General features: G+C 42.5%; 1 protein-coding gene and 1 pseudogene across 2 annotated transcripts in view; both read left to right on the top strand.

The window, feature by feature from the left end:
- The window catches only part of LRRK1 (leucine rich repeat kinase 1), a 164,010-nt gene that overhangs the window by 5,568 nt on the left and 136,294 nt on the right, over positions 1 to 22,148 (top strand). The window contains exon 2 of one of the 2 annotated variants that reach the window (XM_077124020.1): positions 20 to 239. In XM_077124020.1, coding sequence (XP_076980135.1) covers positions 143 to 239 — 97 coding nt within the window. In that variant the 5' untranslated portion in view covers positions 20 to 142. Of the gene's footprint in view, positions 1 to 19; positions 240 to 5,095; positions 5,669 to 22,148 lie in introns of those variants that run through there. The other variant, XM_077124021.1, reaches the window with a different exon arrangement.
- On the top strand, positions 5,679 to 22,073 carry LOC143652427 (solute carrier family 35 member E3 pseudogene; annotated as a pseudogene).

Genomic DNA, 22,148 nt, shown 5'->3' with positions numbered 1-22,148 from the left:
GATTTCTTCTCATCACCAGAAAAAGGAAATTTCCAACTCAGCCATAATTTTGCATGTCCATGCCTAAACCACCCTATGGGCAGCGGCGGCGGTGGCAGTAACAGGAGGAACTGACTTTGGGGAGCAGCTGCTGTGAGGACGAATGGCTGGCATGTCGTGGCGACCACCCAGCATGTACTGGTGTGTGGGGCCAGAGGGCTCAGCCGTGTGTCCAGGACGTGCCATGGAGACCCACACTGGTAAGGTGGGGCTGCCCATCCCTGCCTGGGCACAATCTGCTGTTTGTCCTGTTGGCTCTTAGACTTTGTGAGAACAAGGGATTTTCAACCACAGGAAATAAGGCTTTTTAAGAACAAGGGATTTTCAACCAAATGAAATAAAATGCCACTTATTTGGTGCTTTTTCAATATAAAATATATCTCAGTATTCTCACTTAAGTTTTAAAACTTGAGGGGCCATGGTATGAAATTTATCGTGGACCCAAAGATCTTAAGAATTTGGACATCACTTCATATTGATTTTAAAGATTTTTAATGGGTATTTGTTGGGTATTAGTATTAATACTAATGGGTATTAATTTTCCTGTTATAAAAAGAATATATGTTTATTGCAGAAAACTTGTAAAAACCAAAAAAAGAGGGAAGTTGAAAAAAATCACCCAGAGTCCCACTACGCCAGACACAAACACAATTGACATCTCGGAATACTCTTTTCTAGTCAGTTTTTCAGTGCTTGAGGGATTTTGCTTTAACTTTACTCTATTGATACAAAATATATAAAATTTTATATCTTGTTTTTTTTCTCCTAACTTTTTTTTCAATATTTTTTATTAGAGAAGTTATGGGTTTACAGAACAGTCATGCATAAAATATAGGATCCCCATAAGCCACCCTATTATTAACACCTTGCATTGGTGTAATACATTTGTTACAATTGATGACAGCACATTTTTATAGTTGTACTGCTAACTGTAGTCCATATTTTGTATTAGGGTTCACTGTGTTGCATAGTTCCCTATTGTTGTTATTTTTTCATTTTTATTCTAGTAAAATATATACAATGTAAATTTCTCCTTTTAGCCACATTCAAATATATAATTCAGTGCTGCTAATTGTGTCCACAAATCTGTGCTACCATCACCACCATCTTTACTGGCTTTTCCCTAAGGCATCACTTAGCTCACCTGAGCAAGGGAAATAATTCTCATGGAATGCACAATAAAGTTATTGACCTACTCTCCTGTTGGACTCTATTGGACATTTAGGTTGCTTCTGGTTTTTCACAATTCCCAAAAGCATTCCCTTCCATTGTTTTGCTCATGGCTTGGGGATTATTTTTCTCACTAGAGTTGCACTATTTTTAACACCAACAGAGTATTACTGGTATTTTTATGAACAATAAACATTTGAGTCTTTAATATGCTCCAGGCACTGGGTTCAGTGCCTTATGAAATAATCTCATTTAATCCTCATAACAACCTGTGAAAAAGGTACTCCTCTCCCGATTTTATAGCTGAGAAACACGCTGGTAAGAGAAGTTGAATAACTTGCTCAAGGCTGGCAACTTGTACGTGGCAGAACCAGTAGTTTGAACACTGTGTTAACGTTAGAATTCTCATTCTTGAATTCCTGGCCATCCTGTGGGATCTGAGAGGGCCCTGTGACCCTGTTCTCAACCGTGTGAGCTGTGGGCACATTGTAACTGGCTCGGCTGACATTTTGTTCAATTGCTTGAGTGTTTTTCCACCATCTAAAATGCCCGAAGGCTAGTAGGAGGGATCTTGCTGGAAGATTGCTTTGCATATAAATCAAATTATGAAATGGGAGAATTTTCTTCTTGACATCGCCTAGTGCTAAATGTTCCCAGCATGTTCGACCTACCTCTTTTTAAAATTTCATTTTCTTTTTCTTCCTGCTTGTATCTTTATTCAGCCACTAATTAGAAAGCCCTTGCTTTGCTAGTGTGAGCTTGAAGGGACATGTGTAACACGTTGCAAACCTAATTTATGGGTAGCTTGTATACCTTCCAGGGCACTTTGAGCTGCATTGGCCCTCATGCTGCTCTTCAGAGCTGTCCTAAGGAGTGAGGGTGGAAATGGGGACGTAGGGTCCAATTGTATTATCTAAGAAAGCCCCACAGGTGACTCTGCCCACCTCCTTCTTGGGCAAGATCTCAACTAGTGCTTCTCCATCCTGGCCCACGTTGGAGCACTGGGGAGCTTCTAGAAATGCCCACGTCCGAATACCATCCAGACCCAAAGGACAGCATTTTGAGGGAGAAGGCTGTGGGGCATGATTTTTTTTAAAAAGTTTCTCCCATCATTCCAGTGTGCAGCTGGGGTTGAGATTAAACTGGTCTAAATGGTTGGAGTCCCATAGAGCAGCACTTCCCATGTAAAGTGTCTGGGGATCTCGGTGAAACACGGTTCTCATTAAGTGGGTCTCGCGGCACGGAAAATCTACGTCTCTATCAGACTGGGACAGGGGGTGGTTGCCAGCCCCATTAGTCCACCTCCCACTCTGAGTGTCAGGGCCGAGGTGAAGGTGTGGGGACCCTGCAGGCATGGGGAAGGCTGAATCCATTACAGACCTACGTGGCTCTCCTTAGGGAGGGTGATGGCACTGCATGTTCATTTCTTGTTGAAAGCCTGATGGGAAGTTTATGGCTGTGTTCCCTTTCAGGGGTTGGGGAAGGATGGGGAGAAGCTTCTGGGCCTCGAATAGGATAGTAGGGACTCAAGAACCTGCCCTTGGGTTTAAGCAGGCTGGGTTCAATTCTTATCCTGGGTGACCTTTCTGAACCCTGATGCAGACAGATACCCCAAAATTCCGGTAAGCATTTATCTCTGGTGCCCAGGTCAGCGGCAGTGGGAGGGGCTCTGCTGCACACCGCATTCTGTGCTCTGATTTTCACAACTCCAGCAGGCCAGCGGGGCCGCCCCTTCTTGCCTTAGCCATGGTAGAAGCGCCTGTGGGAAAAGCAGACAACCAGGTTTAGCATGGTGGGTGGTCTCCTCCACCTGAGTGCTGCTGGCCGAAGCAGGTCACATGGCCAAGCCCACTTGAAGGGGTGGGGACACCCTTCCTCCGCCTCCGCGGGAAGGCCAGGGCCAGGCTGTGGGTACAGGGAGGGGTCAAGGGTGGGTTCCTTTCATTCAGGCTACCGTGTAGCATGTCAGTGGGCTCTGCATTAGTGAGGATTCTCTAGAGAAACAAAATCAACAGGAAATATCCGTAAATATAAAATTTATAAAAGTGTCTCACATAGTTGTTGGAACGTAGAGTCCAAAATCCATAGGGCAGGCTGTGAAGCTGACGATGCCAATGGAGGGTCTGGACGAACTCCACAGGAGAGGCTCACTGGCCAAAGCAGGAAGGAAGACTGTCTCATCTGAATCCTCCTTAAAAGCCTTCCATTGATTAGATTAAACATCACTCATTGTAGAAAACGCTCCCCTTGGCTAATTACAAATGGAATCAGCTGTGGATGCAGCTGACATGATCATGATTTAATTCTATGAAATGTCCTCATAGCAACAGACAGGCCAGCACTTGCCCAACCAGACAAGCAGGTACCACCATCTGGCCAAGTTGACACATGAACCTGACCATGACAGGCTCCAATCCTTTTTAAAAATGTATCTGATTTCTTAATGTATTATATTATGTTATGTTATATTACATTATATAATATGTAATTATATATATTACATTATATTTTATTATATATTATACTATATGTATTGCATTTTGATACGATACATTCTATTACATATTACATATCACACTATTATATAATCTATGCACCAATATTGCATTGTTGCATTATATTGTATTATATTACTGTATTATATATATATATATATATATTTTTTTTTTAATCTTCTTTCTCTCTTTAAGCAGCCAGGTTAATCTTTTTCTCACAGAAAGTCTTACCCAGCCTATGTCACAGAGCTTTGATGGGCCGTGATGAAGGGGCAGTAATTGTGAAGCCCACTGGGTCCCCCTTAGCCCCAGAGCTCTGAAGAACCCTGTTTTTCACACACCAGGTCTTGGATTTCATGTTCGCAAAATAAAAATATGGGCACCAAGATCTCAGGCCAGGAGCAAGGGACGCTCACGTAATGCTCCGTTGTCGTATCTATAGGTCGAGGTTACAACCGCTGTCGGCCTTTGCTTGTCTGTCTGTGGTTCCTGCAGTGAGTGTGCATTACTTTTTCCCTTGCTTTCTTTTTTTTTCTTGCCATCATAAAAATAGCATTGCAATTTATTTTTAAAATTGTTGCCACTTTAAGTACTGATATTTTGTAATTGTGACCGGGCTCACATCCAAGGTCAAATGGACTTCAGTTAGCCTCTTTCACTTCAATTTCTTTCTGGAAGAAATGGGTGTGTTTGACTAAATGAGCCTGCGACTGAGCCTCCCAAGGGTCCACCTTCTGAGTGGTATCTTCAGTGGATGAGATAGATTGTTTGCTCCAGCTTCTCCGCAGAAGTCATGCTCTGGGGTGAGGAGTTCTGCTCCCCCTCACCTCCAAATCCACCCAACCTCATTCTAGAGAATACTATTCCAGAACAAATTTCCAGTTCTGGCCAAGAAATGTTAACTGCCAGAGGAAAACAAATTATACTCAAAGAGAAATTTCCAATGTAGGGCAGCTCTCTCACCTTTTAAAAAGACCTCGAGCAAATGTACTAAGAAATGATGAATATGCAACTATGTGATGATATTAAGAATTACTGATTGTATATGTAGAATGGAATGATATCTAAATGTTTTGTTTAATTTTTTTTAATTAATAAAAAAAAGTTAAAAAAAAAAAAAAGACCTCGAAGATAACATGCTTTGGGAATGGTAAACTTCCTATTATATTTCCATATATAGTTTAGAAAAAGATTCAAACTTTATTAAAGCACATCTTTTTTTCTACTTTGGGAATTTTGGGTAATGGTATTACATATATATATATATATATATATATATATATATATATATATATATGTTTTTTTTTTTAATTTGTGGGCCAGCTGTATTTTTTCTGCATCTACCTGATTTAATTCGCATAGTCTCACCTCCTGTTTGTTTAGAACCATTAATAACCCTTTGGAAGCTCATGAATGTGTAGAAACTTTCCCCAGCTGCACTGTGGTGCTGGGATGCTCTACAAGGAAAGCAACTTAGTTTCCCAGGAGGGTGTGTCCCCACCTCTTTAGCACTGTCAGCCGTCACTCACCTTTGGAGCAGGCGCAACTTCAGAAAGCCTTGATGAGTTTAGGATACGCAAGTTAACAAAACCAGGATCAATGAAATCCAGGCCCGTGCCGCTGGACGATCTATCTTGACAAACATGCCATTAAACATTCCAAGTTCCTGCAATTAAACAACACTCAGGATCAAAGTGGAAAAACCTGCCCTGCCAGCTGAGCTGAGGCACCAGCCAAAGTAGAGATTTGAGAAACCTCCCAAATAATTCAGACGGGGCGAACTTGAGCAAGAGTTTTCTGCAAAAGTCGGGGGTAAGGTTTGCTTTGGCAGACCTCATCCCGGAGGGAGCTCCCTCTGTGACTGGTCCTAGCTTCTCAGTTCACTGCCTTCCACCGACCCGGCATGCTGGGACCTGGAGATGTCCAGACAAGAACGGAACATTCCGGCAGGTCTTCAAATCCAGGTTTTGATGTTTTTATATAGCTATTTCAATGTCTTTCTCCTCCTACCCCTTCTTCTTCTTCCTTTGCTTTTAAAATCTGTATTAAAAATAACTTCTTAATATAAGAGCTAGGTGGTTTGCCCAGAGGAGACTCTTCCTGCCTTCTAGCAGCAGAAGTAGGAAATAGACTGAAATAGGAAGTGCCCCCTTCCCCCTTTAGCATGCTTTCTTGGTGAGCCACTTTAAGAAACTCACGTTTATGAAAGCCATTCAGAGTGTCATTACCAGCCCAGATCTTTGAACTGTTCCTGGGACTGACTGCTGGGCTGCGTTCTCACCATAGGAGCAAGGAGAGGTGGACAAGGGTTTTCCTGGGAAGGAGGCTGGCCTTCCTCCAGCCCAATCACAGAAACAGCACTGGGACTCTGCAGGGAGCATAGCCAGTGCCCACTAGCAAATCCCCAGACCAGGTGAGGTGAAGGTAAGGGAGACCAAGTGGCAGAGCCAGTGATGGTAGTCTCAGCTGTGGGTGTCCATCGTGGATGGGCAGTTAACGCCACTGTACCTCGTGCCCACAGAGCAGAGCCTGAACTACAGGAGCTCGGGGTTGGAATGGGCCTTTTAACATTAACCTTCCTCGGACGCTTAGCTCTTCCCCTATGTGTTTGTCCAGAATAGGCTTGCTTCTAGTAATGGGGAGCTGGCTACCTTTCAGGCCATGCCAGCTCTCTTTGGACAACTCTGTTAAGAAGCTTGTGCTGTGCAACTCTATCTTGCTCTCTTTGTGTCTCCTTCCTCCCTTTTGGCTGATCAGAATCCCTTAACCTATTTCTTGAGATAACTAAAAGCAGAAGCGTTGCCTTTCACTGTGGGTCTCATTTATGCTGAGTAAACCACACCACGCCCTCCAAGAGCAGGCAGCCTGCATTGCCACACATTCCACCTGATATCGCCTGAGCTCTTGTACCTTAGCCTTTGGAGTCATCATTGTCTGTGGCAGGTCCGCGCCTAGTAGAAAATGCGTCCTACCCACTCTGTCCACCCTGCCAGGAACAGGCTCTCAGGAGCAATCCACTCTAATTTTAGATGGCCAGAGCCCACAAGTAATGGCAGCCCTGACTTGTTCCCTTTATGTAGGGTTAGGGGATGTGGGAGGAGATAGTTAGGGGCAGGTGGCCCCTACGATGGCCCTGTTACTTGCTGGGGTGCAGCCTAAGCCCAGTGAGCATGTTCAGTGGCCAAGAGAGACATTTTCTTTCCTGTGAAGAAGTCAGGGGATGCTGCGAGCAATCCCCAGTCCTGGTGGACTCTGAGCCTGCAGCTGCCTTCCAGGTGGGCAAGGACAGGGAGTGTCACCCACCTGCCTGGTTCCCGTCCACAGGAGTCAGACCTTGAAAGAGCCCCACTTAGGGATTTTTATGGAATGCTTTCTTTTCCTGAGAATGGACTTTCCAAATAGCATATAAGTCTAAACTCTAGTGAATGAATGTACATACATTTTCCGGAACCCCAGTGGATAAAAAAAGGGAACTATCAACATCGTCTAGAAATCCCCGTTCTGAGTCCTTCATCATCCCGGCAGCCCTGTGTTCAGTTGGTCCAGATTCCATTTAACTGCTTTGCTGTTTATTGAGAGACGTTTGTCATAAAGAAGACAAAAGTGGACGGTCCATAGACATCTATTATTACTACAACTCCAGTTCCAGAGCTGTTTCCTCATCCGTAAAACCAGGCCCATGGTTCTCAGTCCTGGCTGCACATGATTTCCTTGGGAGCTTGTGAAAAATGCAGATCTCTGCCATCCACCCCTACACCAACTGAATTGGAATCTCTGGGGGTAGGATCGGGGCATCAACAACATTTTTAAACCTCCCCAGGTGATTTTTGTGTGCAGCCGGGATGGGGGACCACTGAGCACAGAGGTGTGAGAAAGGATGCTGTAACCTGTAAAGTCTGGTCTAGGTGTTGAGGTCTCACCCTGTGCCCGGCTGCATGTGGTTCTAAGGTATCATGAGAAGTGTACCAAGGACACTTCTGGGTACCAGAAGGACCCCAGAAGTCCGGGAAGGTTGTCTTCTGTGTGGCTCCGTCACAAGGTGGGTAAGAAGAAAAGGTGGAGTGGTAGATGCTTATTCTCAGTGACAACAGGACAACACCTTTATTTGTCAAGAGCAGGGAAAGAAAATCTGAAGTCAGTCCATTGAGAATGTGGTCAGTGTAGACATCAAAGTCAATGCTCTTAGAAAATCCATCCTCTGACCTTAAGGGCAGATGATGCCGGTGGAGATTAAAAGGTAAAGGCATTCCTGGGGACCATGAATCGTGCAGACCCAAGATTGGTTATGAGAAGGGAGAGCCGGGAACACTTTTCTGGGACTGGAGTCAAGAGATGGGAATAGAGGCGGCACCAACTCATAAAGCCTAGGGCAAATCTCAAACACAATTTCCTCATCAGATTTCCATGCTATGAGGCATTCAGAGTTCCGTTAGCCATGGGGAAGGGTTGATTGGTACCTGACCTTGGGCTAAGAAGGAATGAGGCATTTGATGCTCAGTTTTATGTGGGGTTTTATGGTGATGTGTGTGAGATCATAAAAATGAGCAAAGAAATCATCCCTCTGGAATCATTTGACTCATTTTTCCAGCTGAATAATGCAAATACCAAAAAGAAAAATCATCTAGACTTGATTTAGACATTTGGGAAATATCATTTCTGCAGGTTCCTGGATTAAATTATTTCCGCTCTATTCTACAAGAAACAGTGTTAATGGTCTATAGGATCTGTCATCAGTTTCAAAACACATGTGACTTAAGTTTTATTAGGAGCAACTGACTCAGAAAACAAAAATCAAAAAACCTCAAGACAAAAAAACAGAAACGTGCATGTCAAACAATAGATTTCCTGAGCTCATAACTCTGATGCATGATAAAAAACAATCACACATTCGTGAGAAATTATCTTTCCAACTGTAAAAAATGTTTTAAGATTACAGTGCACTTTGATAACTGGTGCCAGGGTTCTATCATCCCCTGTTGTCATACAGCACCCAATAGTCAGGACACATTGGCAGGTGTTGCTTTAAAATCACCTATGCGGTCATTTCTGGAGAACCAAGGACAAAAATAACATTATTTCTGTGGCACTTTGAACTTTTCAGAGACCTAGAGCTATTTAAAGGCATTGAAAAATTGAAGCCCATTATTTTCACTATACAGCCGGGTGATAATGCAAATTTGAGGTTAGAAATGAAGTACCAATGGACAAAAATTACGTCTCACGGTTCCTTTTTGGTAGCTCGTTTTGGACTTTGGATGGCTGAAGAAGCTCACAGAGCCCATTGGGCTGTCACGGGTGCCTCCCACCCACAACTCCCAAGTTAGATGCAGGGGCCTGGGGTGGAGGGGGTGGGCTGTGCTGGTGGTGCAGGCCAGGCCAGGCCCTGGTGGGGCCATTGGGCTGTTCTCTGTCCCTGGCTGCCAGGCTCAGAGGCTATAAGTAGGCAGGTGCAAACATCACCAGCACCTCTGGGTTCAAAACCCAAAAGCAAGCAAAGGGCCTCTGACTGACAGTGAGCAAGGAGTATTCTCTTTGTGTCCAACTTTTCCCCTAAAAATGAAGAAAAAAGTTGCTTGTATGTAATTGTGCATATTCTCATAGAAAATGTAAATGCTGTGGAAGAAGACACAGCTCTCCTTGGACCCCCTTTCTGTCCTGCCGTTGGTGAGCACTAGTCATCTAGTGTGTCTCTGTCCCAACCTCTTTCTAAGTACACACACACATACAATTCTTTTTGTAGGTGTTTCTCTTTTTTTGCACACATGGTACTGAACAGTACATTTTATTGTACACCCTTTTCATTTGTGTTGTGTCTTAGAGCTCCTTCCGTGCTCATCACATTTGCATGAATACAGCAGTGTTTATTTAATCCATCCCCTCTTAAAGCATCTTTAGATTCTTTCCACATTTCGCTGTTCTTGCAGAGACCCCAATAGAATTGTGGGATCAAAGCCTAACAAGCGCATTCAAAATCATCAGTGTGGGACAACGGCGGGGCGTGCAGTGGCGGCTGATGCGGCTGCTTGCCTGGGAACCCGCGGGGGCGCGCCTCTCCTGGGTGGGGCAGTGAGACCCGGGGCCGTGCAGAGGCAGAAGACAAGGGGCAAGGGCGTCGGGAGACAGACCGCGCCCCTCTCCGCTTTGTGGGGGTCGCCACTGGGCGGGCTGCTGGGATCACGGCATTGTGGGTGGACAGAGTGTGGGGCACCTTGCTGGCGCCCATCTGCATGTGTTCCTCAACCAATGGATTTATGTGCGTCCTGGTTTCCCCCGTGTGAGCCCGACCCTGGGGCACTTCCTGGTAGCCTGGCTGAGCTTGTACATCTGCCAGAAGCTGGACATTTTCACTCCCCAAAGTCTGTTGCCCTCCAGGCTGCTCTTCTTGGCCCTCAGCTTCTGTGGCTTCCTGGTCTTCACCCAAATTCTGTCTGCAGAACAACCTAGGAGGCCACCTATCACTTGGCCAAGACCTGGCCGCGTGGGTCACCGTAGCTATCCAGACCATCTGCTGCAAGAAAACCTCCTCCGCCCGAGTAAAGCTCACACTGGTTGCTACAATTTAAGGTGTAATGCTTAATTCTTATTATGATGAGATTAGTTTCCTTGGAATGGTGTTTGCTGGCCTTGGGTTTTTTGGTTACGTCTCTTTACCAAGTATGGGTAGGAGCCAAACGGCATGAATTGCAAGTAAACACAGCGCGGCTGCTGTTCTCCCTGGCATGGATGGCACCAGCCACTCTGTTGGTGGCTGTGCCCTTTGTCAACCCCGTATTTGGAGAAAGGTGGCTGTTTGACCCCTGGCCCATTTCTGCTTTGCATGTGGTGTGGTAGCTGTCATGGTCAACTTCTCAATTTGCTGGATTCTCAGTTTGCCAGTCACCTGCAACGTGTTTGGACACTTGGGGTTCTGCATTATGTTATTTGCAGGCTCTGTTTTATTGAAGGACCCACTGTCAATTTACCAGGTTATCAGCCTTTCATGTACTTCACTGGGCATTCTCGCCTATGCCCATTTTAAACTTGGTGAACAAGAAGGAAGTCCAAGTAATTTGATACAACATCCTTAATCAGGTTTTTGTAGAGAAAAGAAGTTGGCCCAAGAAGATAAAAAAATATTTTTGAATGTGCAAGTGTTCTAGTTTGCTAGCTGCCGGAATGCAACACACCAGAGATGGATTGGCTTTTAATAAAGGGGGATTTATTTTGTTGGTTCTTCAGGGGAAAGGCAGCTAACTTTCCGCTGAGGTTCTTTCTTACGTGGAAGGCACAAGATGGTCTCTGCAGGTCTTCTCTCCAGGCCCCTGGGTTCCAACAACTTTCCCTGGGGTGACTTCTTCCTGCATCTCCAAAGGCCTGGGCTGAGCTGCGAGTGCCGAGATGAGAAACGCCGAGCTGCTAGGCTGTGCTACATTGCATTCTCTCATTTAAGCACCAGCCAATTAAGTCAAACGTCACTCATTGCAGCAGACACGCCTCCTAGTTGACTGCAGATGTAATTAGCAACAGATGAGGTTCACGTACCATTGGCTTGTGTCCGCAGCAACAGAACTAGGTGTGCTCACCTGGCCAAGTTGACAACTGAATCTAACTAACACAGCAAGTTACTTTCAAAGAAGCAAAAAATAATATAGTGCAAAATTCATTGAATGATGGCCTGCAAGAAATACAACACAAAGGAAATTTTATGCATAAATATGATTTTCTTTTCTACAGTGTCTTTTGTTCAACACTTAATTCTCTAAAAGAAAAATGGCTTATGCTTCTTGTCAAAGGTCACTGTGGGAAGTTTATAGGATGGTTTGGTTATACTAAATGAAGAACAGGGGAATTAATGTTCTATAATAATGTTGAAGGGTTTAGTATTATGTTTTGGTATTTAATTGTTCCCATTTTTTAAAGAAGTATACATAGGACTGCTCTATTTGCTAGTAGAGGGTTTCCAAAGTGAGATCTGTTATAATTTTGCCCAAGCTGTTGAAGTCAGAATTTAAATCTAGCATTTCAGCTTTAGTAGGGTTAGTTGAACTTCCCAGTTATTTCATTTATAGAAAGCATAGTAGTACAGATGACGAAACAGACAAAACCCAATTCTAAAAGTTCTGTTTTTCTAATAGAAAATTATGAGAAAGGTGATATGTTATCCAAAAAAAACCTACATTTTTATAGATGTTTGTTTTTGACTTTTCAGTGAACTCTAGAATCTGTGTATGGCTTCCAAAGCCTAAATAATCCCATGTTTAAAAGTCTCAAAGACAAGACTATAGATAAGTTGCACAGGTATCTTACTATCCTGGCACTGCTTTCCTAGCCTCTTGAGCATTTCATATTGGTAATTCTTAATACCACCTTCCTGCCACCATTTCCTACCTCTCTCCTTTGAGGCATCCGTTGAGATTTCTTTGGCATTTAGGGAATTGGAGTGAACTATGTCCAGCCTTTCTAAGATGACTGAGGAAAATTCTTTTGCGGCAAGTCAGGGCAAATGCTATACAAATACTAAGCAGAAATGGTAAAAATATGAGTCAAGATTTGAAAGAGGAGTAGATAGTCCATATTTAACAACTTCCATGAGTTTTTACAGGATAGTTTTCAAAAACTAAGGTATGGAAGGAATACATGTACTGTGGTTTGGAGCTTTATGTACCCCAGAAAAAGATGTTCGTAAACCTAATCCATTCCTGTGGGTGTGAACCTATAGTAAGTAGGACCTTTTGGTGAGAATACTCCAGTTAAAGTGTGGCCCCCTCAATCAAGATGGGTCTTAATCCTGTTACTGGGATGCTTTATAAGTGGAACGAAATTCAGACAGAGAGAGGAAAAGTCAAGGGGAGCAAAGAGCTGAAGTTCAGTGGAATCTGGAAGAGAAGCCAGAGGCCAGGAGAGGCTGCCAAATGTACTACCACGTGACGAAGGAGCCCGGACCAAGGATCACCAGCAGCCAGCCCCAGAGCACCCATCTTCAGGAAAAAAGTGTCTCCTTAACAACACCTTGATTTGGTTGGGTTTCTCTTAGCCTCAAAACCATGAGCTAATAAACTCCCATTGTTTAAACCAACCCATGGATGGTATTTGCTTGAGCAGCCAAGAAAACTAAAACAACATGATTTCTACTAGAAGTATGGTGTCACATATTTCATTGCAAAATGCATTTTTGCTTTCCAGCTTCTTGACATTGGAGCATTCAAAATGGTTAATAGTCTCTCATAACAAATGGGCTGAGACGGACCATCCTCGTTGTAGTATGTCTTTCCTAAATATGATTTATAAATGTTGCGAAAACAACTTTTATCGAGACACAGAACCACGTGTATAAAATATACTCTTTGGATTTTTTTTCCAGCCTGCTGAATGAGATACCTCACTGATAATCTGTTTTAACAGAATTTCTATTATATCAGTCAATGTGTTGTATTAGTATATGTGGTTTTCTGTTTTGGTTTTAAATATTCTTTAGTTCTCAGTTTTCAAAGATACAATTTTTTATGCTAATTAAGAAGTACAAAACAATTGGTTTTTACCAGATAAGCCTTGGATGTTATGTTTGTCTAAGAACATCCTCTCTATGTGTTTAAAAAAACATGCAATTGTTGGGCAAAACCTGGAGAAAAGTATTTCAGCACAGTGAGGATTATGTGACTTCTGTACACTGAGAACAGTGGACTTGATTTGTGCCATGTATAAATTATTAGCTGTAAATAAAACCTAGGGATATATGGGATCCATAATAAAAAGAATAATAATAAGCAATGTAATACACACCATGGTTACAGAAGCAAATAGTACAGAAGGTGATATAAGGAAAAGCAACACATCGTGGTCCTGGTGGCCAGACTTCAAAGGATCTATGTTTTCTATTTCTGGTTTTGTTTTAAAGAATGTGCCTGCACTGCTCTCTTGCTCAAATTGTAGAGAAAGCATCAGTTAACTTCCTACCATTGAAGATGGAGATTTTGTTTACTTTTGCACTTGCATCTCCCTGCTTCCCCTTCTGCATTCAGTTATGGCATGGTATTGACCCATTTACCAGCTGTATTTGTGACTCATTCATTGGTTGCATGTTCCTACTTCTCTGACTTGTGTCTGGAGATTCACTGTCTTAGTTTACTGGGGCTGCTATAACAAGCACCATAGCCTGGTTGGCTTACATAACAGGAATTTATTGTCTCGCAGTTCTGCAGGCTGAAATTTCAAAATCAAGGTGTCAGCAGTATCGTGCTTTGTCTGGAGTCTGTAGGGTTCTGGTGGTGGCTTGCTGGCAATCCGTAAGTCAATTTCTGCCTCTGCCACATGGTCGTCTCCCTCTCCCATCTGTCTCCTGTGTGTCCAAAATTAAGGACTCCATCATATTGCATTCAGGCCCACGTTGGTTCAGTTTGGACTCATTTTAACCAATAGAACCTTTGAAGATCCTGTTTACGAATGGATTCACATCCACAGGACTGGGAGTTGAACAGGTCTTTGTAGGGGACATAAGATGACCCATAACACTCAGTCTCACCGTTGTTCTGTGAGGCACAGAAGGTGAGCACCTGTTTCCTTTCTTTCTACCTCTGTCCCCCTTCCACCTCCCACCTGGACTCAAATTTGAGCCCTTATTTAGCTGCTGTACATAAGCAAGACAATTCCTAAGAAATGGTTTATGGGAGACACATGTAAGAGATGCCATGTGCCTGAGAGCATCTTCCTTTTGTCCTCTGTGATCTAAACTGGAAGCTGCCTCCCTTTGGAACTTGGAAGAGTACACTGTTGTTTTCTGATGTAGTTGGATTCTCATTACTTTATCAGTGACCTGATTGATCCTCTCTGGAAGGTTTTAGGATCCTCCCTGAAATTTCATGACCAAAGATATGAGTAAGGGTCTTTTTTCATTCATGCTGCTTGGCACTGGGTAAACCAAGCTGTTTTTACCTTTTGGCCTTGGAGAAATCCTTACATTTCCTCTGGGAATTTTTTTCTTCTCTGCTCATTCATGGACTCGCTTCTCTTTCTCTCTCTCTCTCAATTTTGTTTGTTTTTCTGGAAGTCCTGTTATCTCAGATTGCTTATATTTTCTTTCATATTTTTCTACGCTTCTTTATTTTTCCTTAAAGTTTGAGAGATTTCCTTCACTTTATTTTCCAACCCCTCTCCTTAACTTTTTATTTTGGCACTCATTTTTTTTAAATATATTTATTGAGAAGTTTTTACACACCATAAGTCCATCCAAAGAACACAAACAATCGTTGTATATTGGCTCACAAAATCATCACGTAGTTGGGTTTATATCACTGTAGATCATTTTTAGAACATTTGCATCATTCTAGAAACAAAATAATAAAAAGACAAAAGAAAAACCCATACAACCCATACCCCTTAACCCTCCCTCTCATGGACCAGTAGTATTACAATCTACCCAATTTTTTTTTATCCCTTATCCCCCCATTATTTATTTATTTGTTGTCCTTATTTTTTTACTCATCTGCCCATGCCCTGGATAAAGGGAGTATCAGCCACAAGGTTTTCACAATCACACAGTCACATTGTAAAAGCTATATAATTATACAATCGTCTTCAAGAATCAAGACTACTGGAACACAGTTCAACAGTTTCAGGTACTTCCCTCCAGCCACTCCAATACACCATAAACTAAAAAAGGGTATCTCTAAAATGCATAAGAATAACCTCCAGGATAACCTCTCAACTCTGTTGGAAATCTCTCAACCTCTGAAACTGTTTTGTCTCATTTTTCTCTTTCCCCTTTTGGTCAAAAAGGCTTTCTCAATCCCATGATGCCAGGTCCCAGCTCATCCCAGGAGTTCTAGCCCACATGGCCAGGGAGATTGACATCCCTAAGAGTCATGACCCTAGTTGGGGGAATGGTAGTGAGTTCACCTTGGCACTCATTTTTAATTTTCAAAAACTCTTTCTTGTTCTCCCTTCTTTCCATAGCATTCTCTTCCTGTGTTGTATATGCAATGTATTCTTGAATTCTTCTGAAGATCCTAACTAGTATTTATTCTATTTTATTTTGATGTAAAAAATCTGTCTTCTCAGTTAATTTTTATTTATTTTAAAATTTCATATTAATTTATTATAAAATCAACATTCACATGAATTCCAGATAAGCATATAATTACATATTTCAAAGCATTATTAGGGAAAATTTGCAATCAGCTGTCCTTGTAGACAGAGCATGTACATAAATTACATGGAAGGCAGCTTCCTAAAATGCTAAGAGAAGTCAACAAAACAGAGGGCAGTAAAGCATTTTTCCTTATTGACATTTCTTTTTCTTTTTTTGGCATGGACAGGCACGGGGAATCGAACCCGGGTCTCTGGCATGGCAGGTGAGAAATCTGCCACTGAGCCACCATCGCACTGCCTGACATTTATTTTTGAAGCTCTTTTTAATGGCCTCCATTATCTGTATTTCCTCTAAGACTTGGCTTTTTGTTTGTCTTTATTAATTCAGCACTATTATTTCAACAGTTATCAAGCATCTCTTTTTGATGGACACTGTTCTAGATGCCGAAGACATAGCAGGAATGGCCTCTGCTCTCATGGGGCTTCTTAATTCCAGCAGGAAAAAGTCAGCAACAAAGAACAGGGGGAAATCAGAGAGTGACTTAATGTAGATAGGATTACTGCAAGGGCATGTGCTGAAGAGGCACCTCTTAACTATTTTAATTATCACTGGGTAAAACCTCTCTGAGGAGCTGTGAAATCTCCTATGAGTTCCGTAGACCAGAAGAAGGGAACCAGGGGAAAGAGGAGGAAAAGTGTGTTTTTTCAAACACAATGGTGCTCAGACCGACAGAGAATGAATGATATGCCTGGCCTTCTTCCCGTACGCCTTCATTCATGCCAGAGCCAGCTACAGATGGGGGTGCTGGTATCCCCAGGTCTGTCTCCTCATGGTACTTACACCCCAAGGGGAGCAAGATTTAAGCATATGATCTGGCAGGAGTGAAAAAGGCAGTGAGGAAATTCCGTCAGGAAACAGGATGGAGAGTGATGGGCAGAGGGCACTATTTTAGATTGGACATTGGGGGCAGCCTCCTTGCAGAGGTGGCATTTGAGCAGAATCCAGGAAATGGAGTGAGGAACCAATCCCATTGAGCCAGGGAAATGGCAAACCTGGCAGGAGCACCAGTCAGTGCAAACACTGGGAAGGGGGGGATGAGTTCAGTATTTGAGTGACAGCAAGGTGGCCCAGGAGGAACCAGGGAGGCACTGTGAGCTGGAGAGGAGAGGCTTCATGGCAGGAAGGGCAGGGCTTGGACTTGACTCTGGGAGTGATGGCAGCTCTGGAGAAAGGGTACAGGGTATATCCAGGATGGTGGGGCAGGAGCTCGGAAAAGAGGATGGACTGTGAATGTCTTTTGAAAGGAAAGTGATCAGGACTTATTTAGTTATTTATTATTAAGTAACAAGTCACCCTATAATGTATTGACCTAAAACAAGATCTTACGGTATGGGTTAGAATTCTGAGTTGGGTGTCTCTTCTGCTCCAGGTAGCCTTGGCTAGGTCACTCACTCACTTCCTTCTAGAAGATCCAAGAATGGTGCCTCGATTCTCCTCTACCATTTCCTCTCTCTCTCTCTCCACATGCTTGCTCATTATTCCTACATCCAGCAGTAGTCTAGCCCAAGCTCTTTACAGTGTAACAATTGAAGTCCCAGAGTTTAGAAGTGGAAGTGGCCAGGTCTTCATACTACTTTGGCTGGAAATAGGCACAGCATTGCCTCTCCCTCACCCTGCCAGTCAAAACTAATCCAAAGGCCAGCCCAGCTCCGGTGTGGGAGGGAAATGATGCCACTGCTTCATGGGAGATTAGGCAAAAAGTCTGTGGCCATTTTTACTGTGTCATTGAGACTTAATAATGGACTATGTGAGGAGTCAAAGAAAAAGGAATTAAGGATGTGCCCGCCACTCCTATTTAACAAATATCATTTTGCCAATTTTGCCCATTTTTGCAAATGTCGAGCCCACCTTGGACTTCTCGCTGATTGTTACTCACCACCAGCCACCAAAAATAGTCATTGTTCTGAAGCGAGTACAAATCCTTTGCCATGATTTCATATCATTACTAAATATGTGTCCATAAATGCATAGTATTATTTCTCTCTTGTTGGACCAGTCACCTTGAACCGCCAACTATTGTGCAAGAGGTTGGCTTGAATTCCAACATGTCACCCACTTGGGTTAAGGCAGAGGCTTCATTGAGGCAATGGCAAAACCTCAGTCAACAGGATAGAGTCGGATGTGGCCCACAACCTCTCCTCTCACAGGGAGGTGTGCCAGGGCATCTGCTGGGGTGGGGTGGGTCCTCGTCCAAGGAAGGAACTCCATACTTGTGGATCTCCCCTCGGAGAAGGCTAGCCTGTCAGTGGTGTGCTAGGGGCCAGGAATGTCTGGATTGCAGGTGCCAACTCTTACGGGGGAAGCTTAGGGCCTATGGGACGTTACAGTTCCCCTTGCTGGGGAGTGGGAGCACTAGACCTGTGGGTAACTGAGCTCACATGCTTTCTATTCAGCTGGGGAAGGCAGTGTCCCATGGGTCCCAGCTGGCTCATTGTCCAGTTGGCTGGTGTGCAAGTTTGAATCTGTTGTGTACCCTGGAAAAGCCAAATTCTTTAATTCCCATTTGGTATTGCTGGGTGGGATCTTTTTTATTGTTTGCATGGAGATGTGACCCACCCAATTGTGGGTGGTAGCCTTTGATTAGATGGTTTCCATGGAAATATGTCTCCACCCATTCAAGATGGGTTGCCTACTGAAGCCTTGTAAGAGGGAACCATTTTGGGAGAAAAGCTTCTGAGCCACCAGAACGGACAGAGCCAACAGAACGGGCAGAGCCCTGGGGAAGCCATTGAAGATTCCTGGAGAGAAAGCTAGCAGGCGTCACCATGTGCCTTTCCAGCTGAGAGAGAAACCCCAAAATTCATTGACCTTCTTGAACCAAGGTATCTTTCCCTGGATGCCTTAATTTGGACATTTTTGTAGTATTATCTTAACTTGGACATTTTCACGGCCTTAGAACTGTAAACTTACAAATTAATAAATTCCCGTTTTTAAAAGCAATTCTGTTTCTGGTGTATCGCATTGTTCCAGTCAGCTGGTGTGCCAATTTGTTGTGTACCCCAGAAGAGCCAAATTCTTTAATTCTCGTTTGGTATTGCTGGGTGGGATCTTTTTTATTGTTTGCATGGAGATGTGACCATGTTTGCATGGAGTTATTTACTAACTAGTACATCTGGTGTTGAGTGGGAGTTAGTGGGAAAGATTAGGATCATTTTGTGACAATCTTCCTTTTTTTTTTAGCTTCTTTTTTTATTAATTTTTTTTAAATACCAAAAAACACCAAACGAATGCAAACATTCTTAACTTTTTTTTACATGGGCAGGCACCAGGAATCGAACCCAGGTCCTGGGGCATGGCAGGCAAGCATTCTTACCTGCTGAGCCACCGTGGCCCACCCCATTCTTAACTTTTAATCATTCTGTTCTACATATATAATCAGTAATTCACAGTATCATTACATAGTTGCATATTCATCATCATGGTCATTTATTGGAACATTTGCATCTATTCAGAAGAAGAAATGAAAAGAAAACAGAAAAAAATTCATACATACCATACCCCTTACTCCTCTCTTTCATTGATCACTAGCAGTTCAATCTAAATTTATTTTAACATTTGTTCCCCCTATTATTTATTTTTATTCCATATGTTCTACTTGTCTGTTGATAAGGTAGATAAAAGGAGCATCAAACACAAGGTTTTCACAATCACACAGTCACATTTTGAAAGCTATATCATTATACAATCATCTTCAAGAAACATGGCTACTGGAACACAGCTCTACACTTTCAGGCAGTTCCCTCCAGTCTCTCCATTGCATCTTAACTAACAAGTTGATATCTATTTAATGCATAAGAATAACCTCCAGGATAACCTCTCGATTCTGTTTGGAATCTCTGAGCCATTGACACTTTATGTTGTCTCATTTCACTCTTCCCTCTTTTGGTCGAGGTTTTCTCAACCCCTTGATGCTGAGCCCCAGCTCATTCTAGGATTTCTGTCCCATGTTGCCAGAAAGGTCCACACCCCTGGGAGTCATGTCCCATGTAAACGGGGAGGGTGGTGAGTTTGCTTGTTGTGTTGGCTGGAGAGAGAGAGGCCACATCCGAGCAGCAAAAGAGGTTCTCTTGGGAGTGACTCTTAGGCCTAATTTTAAGTAGGATTGACCTGTCCTTTGTGGGGTTAAGTTTCATATGAACAAACCCCGAGATTGGGGGCTCAGCCTATAGCTTTGGTTGTCTGCACTGCTTGTGAGAATATCAAGAATTCAACTTGCAGAAGTTGAATTTTCCCCCTTTCTCATCATTCCCCAAAGGGGACTTTGCAAATACTTTTTTATTCACTGTTCAGATCACTCCAGGATTTATCTGGGCATCACTCTGGACAAACAACAAAATCTCATGTCCTACTCAAGGTTCCATGTACTTAAGGTGTTCAATTAAGCTGTCTACATAAGTTATATTAGGAAGTGCACTAGTCAAAATATAAATTTTGTGCCAAATAAACATTTTTTGCTTTAGTCTCACACAGAAGTTAAAATTTTTAAATATTAATTACCATCTATTTTCAGCACCCTGCAGTAATGACATTCCTTTGTTCTTCCTCATGCAAAAACATTTTTTAAATTTGTACATTTAGTCACTATCATTATACACTCTAGGCATTCCTAGATTATACCATCTCAGTCTTTATTGTCTGTCTTTCTGATTTCATTGTGCCCCCAGCCCTCCTCCCTCTCATTCTCACATTCAGCTTCATTCAGTGTTTTAACATAATTATATTACAGTTAGGTAGTATTGTGCTGTCCATTTCTGAGTTTTTACATTCAGTCCTGTTGCACAATCTGTAGTCCTTCAGTGCCAATTACTCAATATCTTACCCTATTTCTATCTCCTCATGGTCTCTGTTACCAATGAAATTCTCCAAGTTTATTCACTAATGTCAGTTCCTATCAGTGAGACCATACAGTATTCGTCCTTTTGTTTCTGGCTAATCTCACTCAGCATAATGTCCTCAAGGTCCATCCATGTTGTTACATACTTCATAACTTTATTCTGTCTTATGGCTGCATAATATTCCATCATATGTATATACCACAGTTTGTTTAGCCACTCATCTGTTGATGGACATTTTGGCTGTTTCTATGTCTTTGCAATTGTAAATAATGCTGCTATAAACATTGGTGTGCAAATGTCTTTTTGTGTCCTTGACCTCATGTCCTCTGAGTAAATACCTAGCAATGGTATTGCCGGGTCATATGGCAGTCTGATATTTAGCTTTTTGAGGAACCCCTAAACTGCCTTCCACAGCGGTTGTACCATTTGACATTCTCACCAACACTGGATAAGTGTGCCTCCTTCTCCACATCCTCTCCAGCACTTGTCATTTTCTGTTTTGTTGATAATGGCCATTCTGGTGGATGTGAGATGATACCTCATTGTGATTTTGATTTGCATTTCTCCAATGGCCAAGGAAGTTGAGCATCTCTTCATGTGCCTTTTGGCCATTTGTATTTCCCCTTCTGAGAAGTGTCTGTTCAAATCTTTCACCCATTTTGTAATTGGGTTGGCTGTCTTTTTGTTGTTAAGTTAAACAATCTCTGTATGAATTCTGGATACTAGACCTTTATCTGATATATTGTTTCCCATTGTGTAGGCTGTCTTTTTACTTCCTTGACAAAGTTCTCTGATGCACAAAAGTGTTTAATTTTGAGGAGTTCCCATTTATTTATTTCAATTCTCTTGCTTTGGGTGTAAGGCCTATGAAACTGCCTCCTAGTATAAGATTTATGAGATATTTCCCTACATTTTCTTCTAACAGTTTTATGGTCTAGATCTAATATTTAGGTCTTTGATTCATTTTGAGTTAATTTTTGTATAGGGTGTGAGTTATGGGTCTTCTTTCATTCTTTTGCATATAGATATTGAGTTCTCTAGGCACCATTTATTGAAGAGACTGTTCTGTCCCAGGTGAGTTGGCTTGACTGCCTTATCAAAGATCAATTATCCATAGATGAGAGGGTCTATATCTGAACACTCTATTCTATTCCATTGGTCAGTATATCTATCTTTATGCCAGTACTATGCTGTTTTGACCACTGTAGCTTCATAATATGCCTTAAAGTCAGGTAACGTGAGACATCCAACTTCATTTTTTTTTTCCCTCAGGATACTTTTAGCTATTTGGGACACCCTGCCCTTCCAGAAAAAAGTAAGTTGTTGGGATTTTAATTGGTATTGCATTGAATCTGTAAATCAATTTAGGTAGAATTGACATCTTAACTATATTTAGTCTTCCAGTCCATGAACACGGTATACCCTTCCATCTATTTAGGTCTTCTGTGATTTCTTTTAACAATTTCTTGTAGTTTTCTTTGTATA

This window comes from Tamandua tetradactyla, chromosome 12 (assembly GCF_023851605.1).
Source record: "Tamandua tetradactyla isolate mTamTet1 chromosome 12, mTamTet1.pri, whole genome shotgun sequence".
Lineage (NCBI taxonomy): Eukaryota > Metazoa > Chordata > Mammalia > Pilosa > Myrmecophagidae > Tamandua > Tamandua tetradactyla.
The sequence above is the reverse complement of the archived record's forward strand: the minus strand, read 5'-3'. Positions and strand labels throughout refer to the sequence as shown.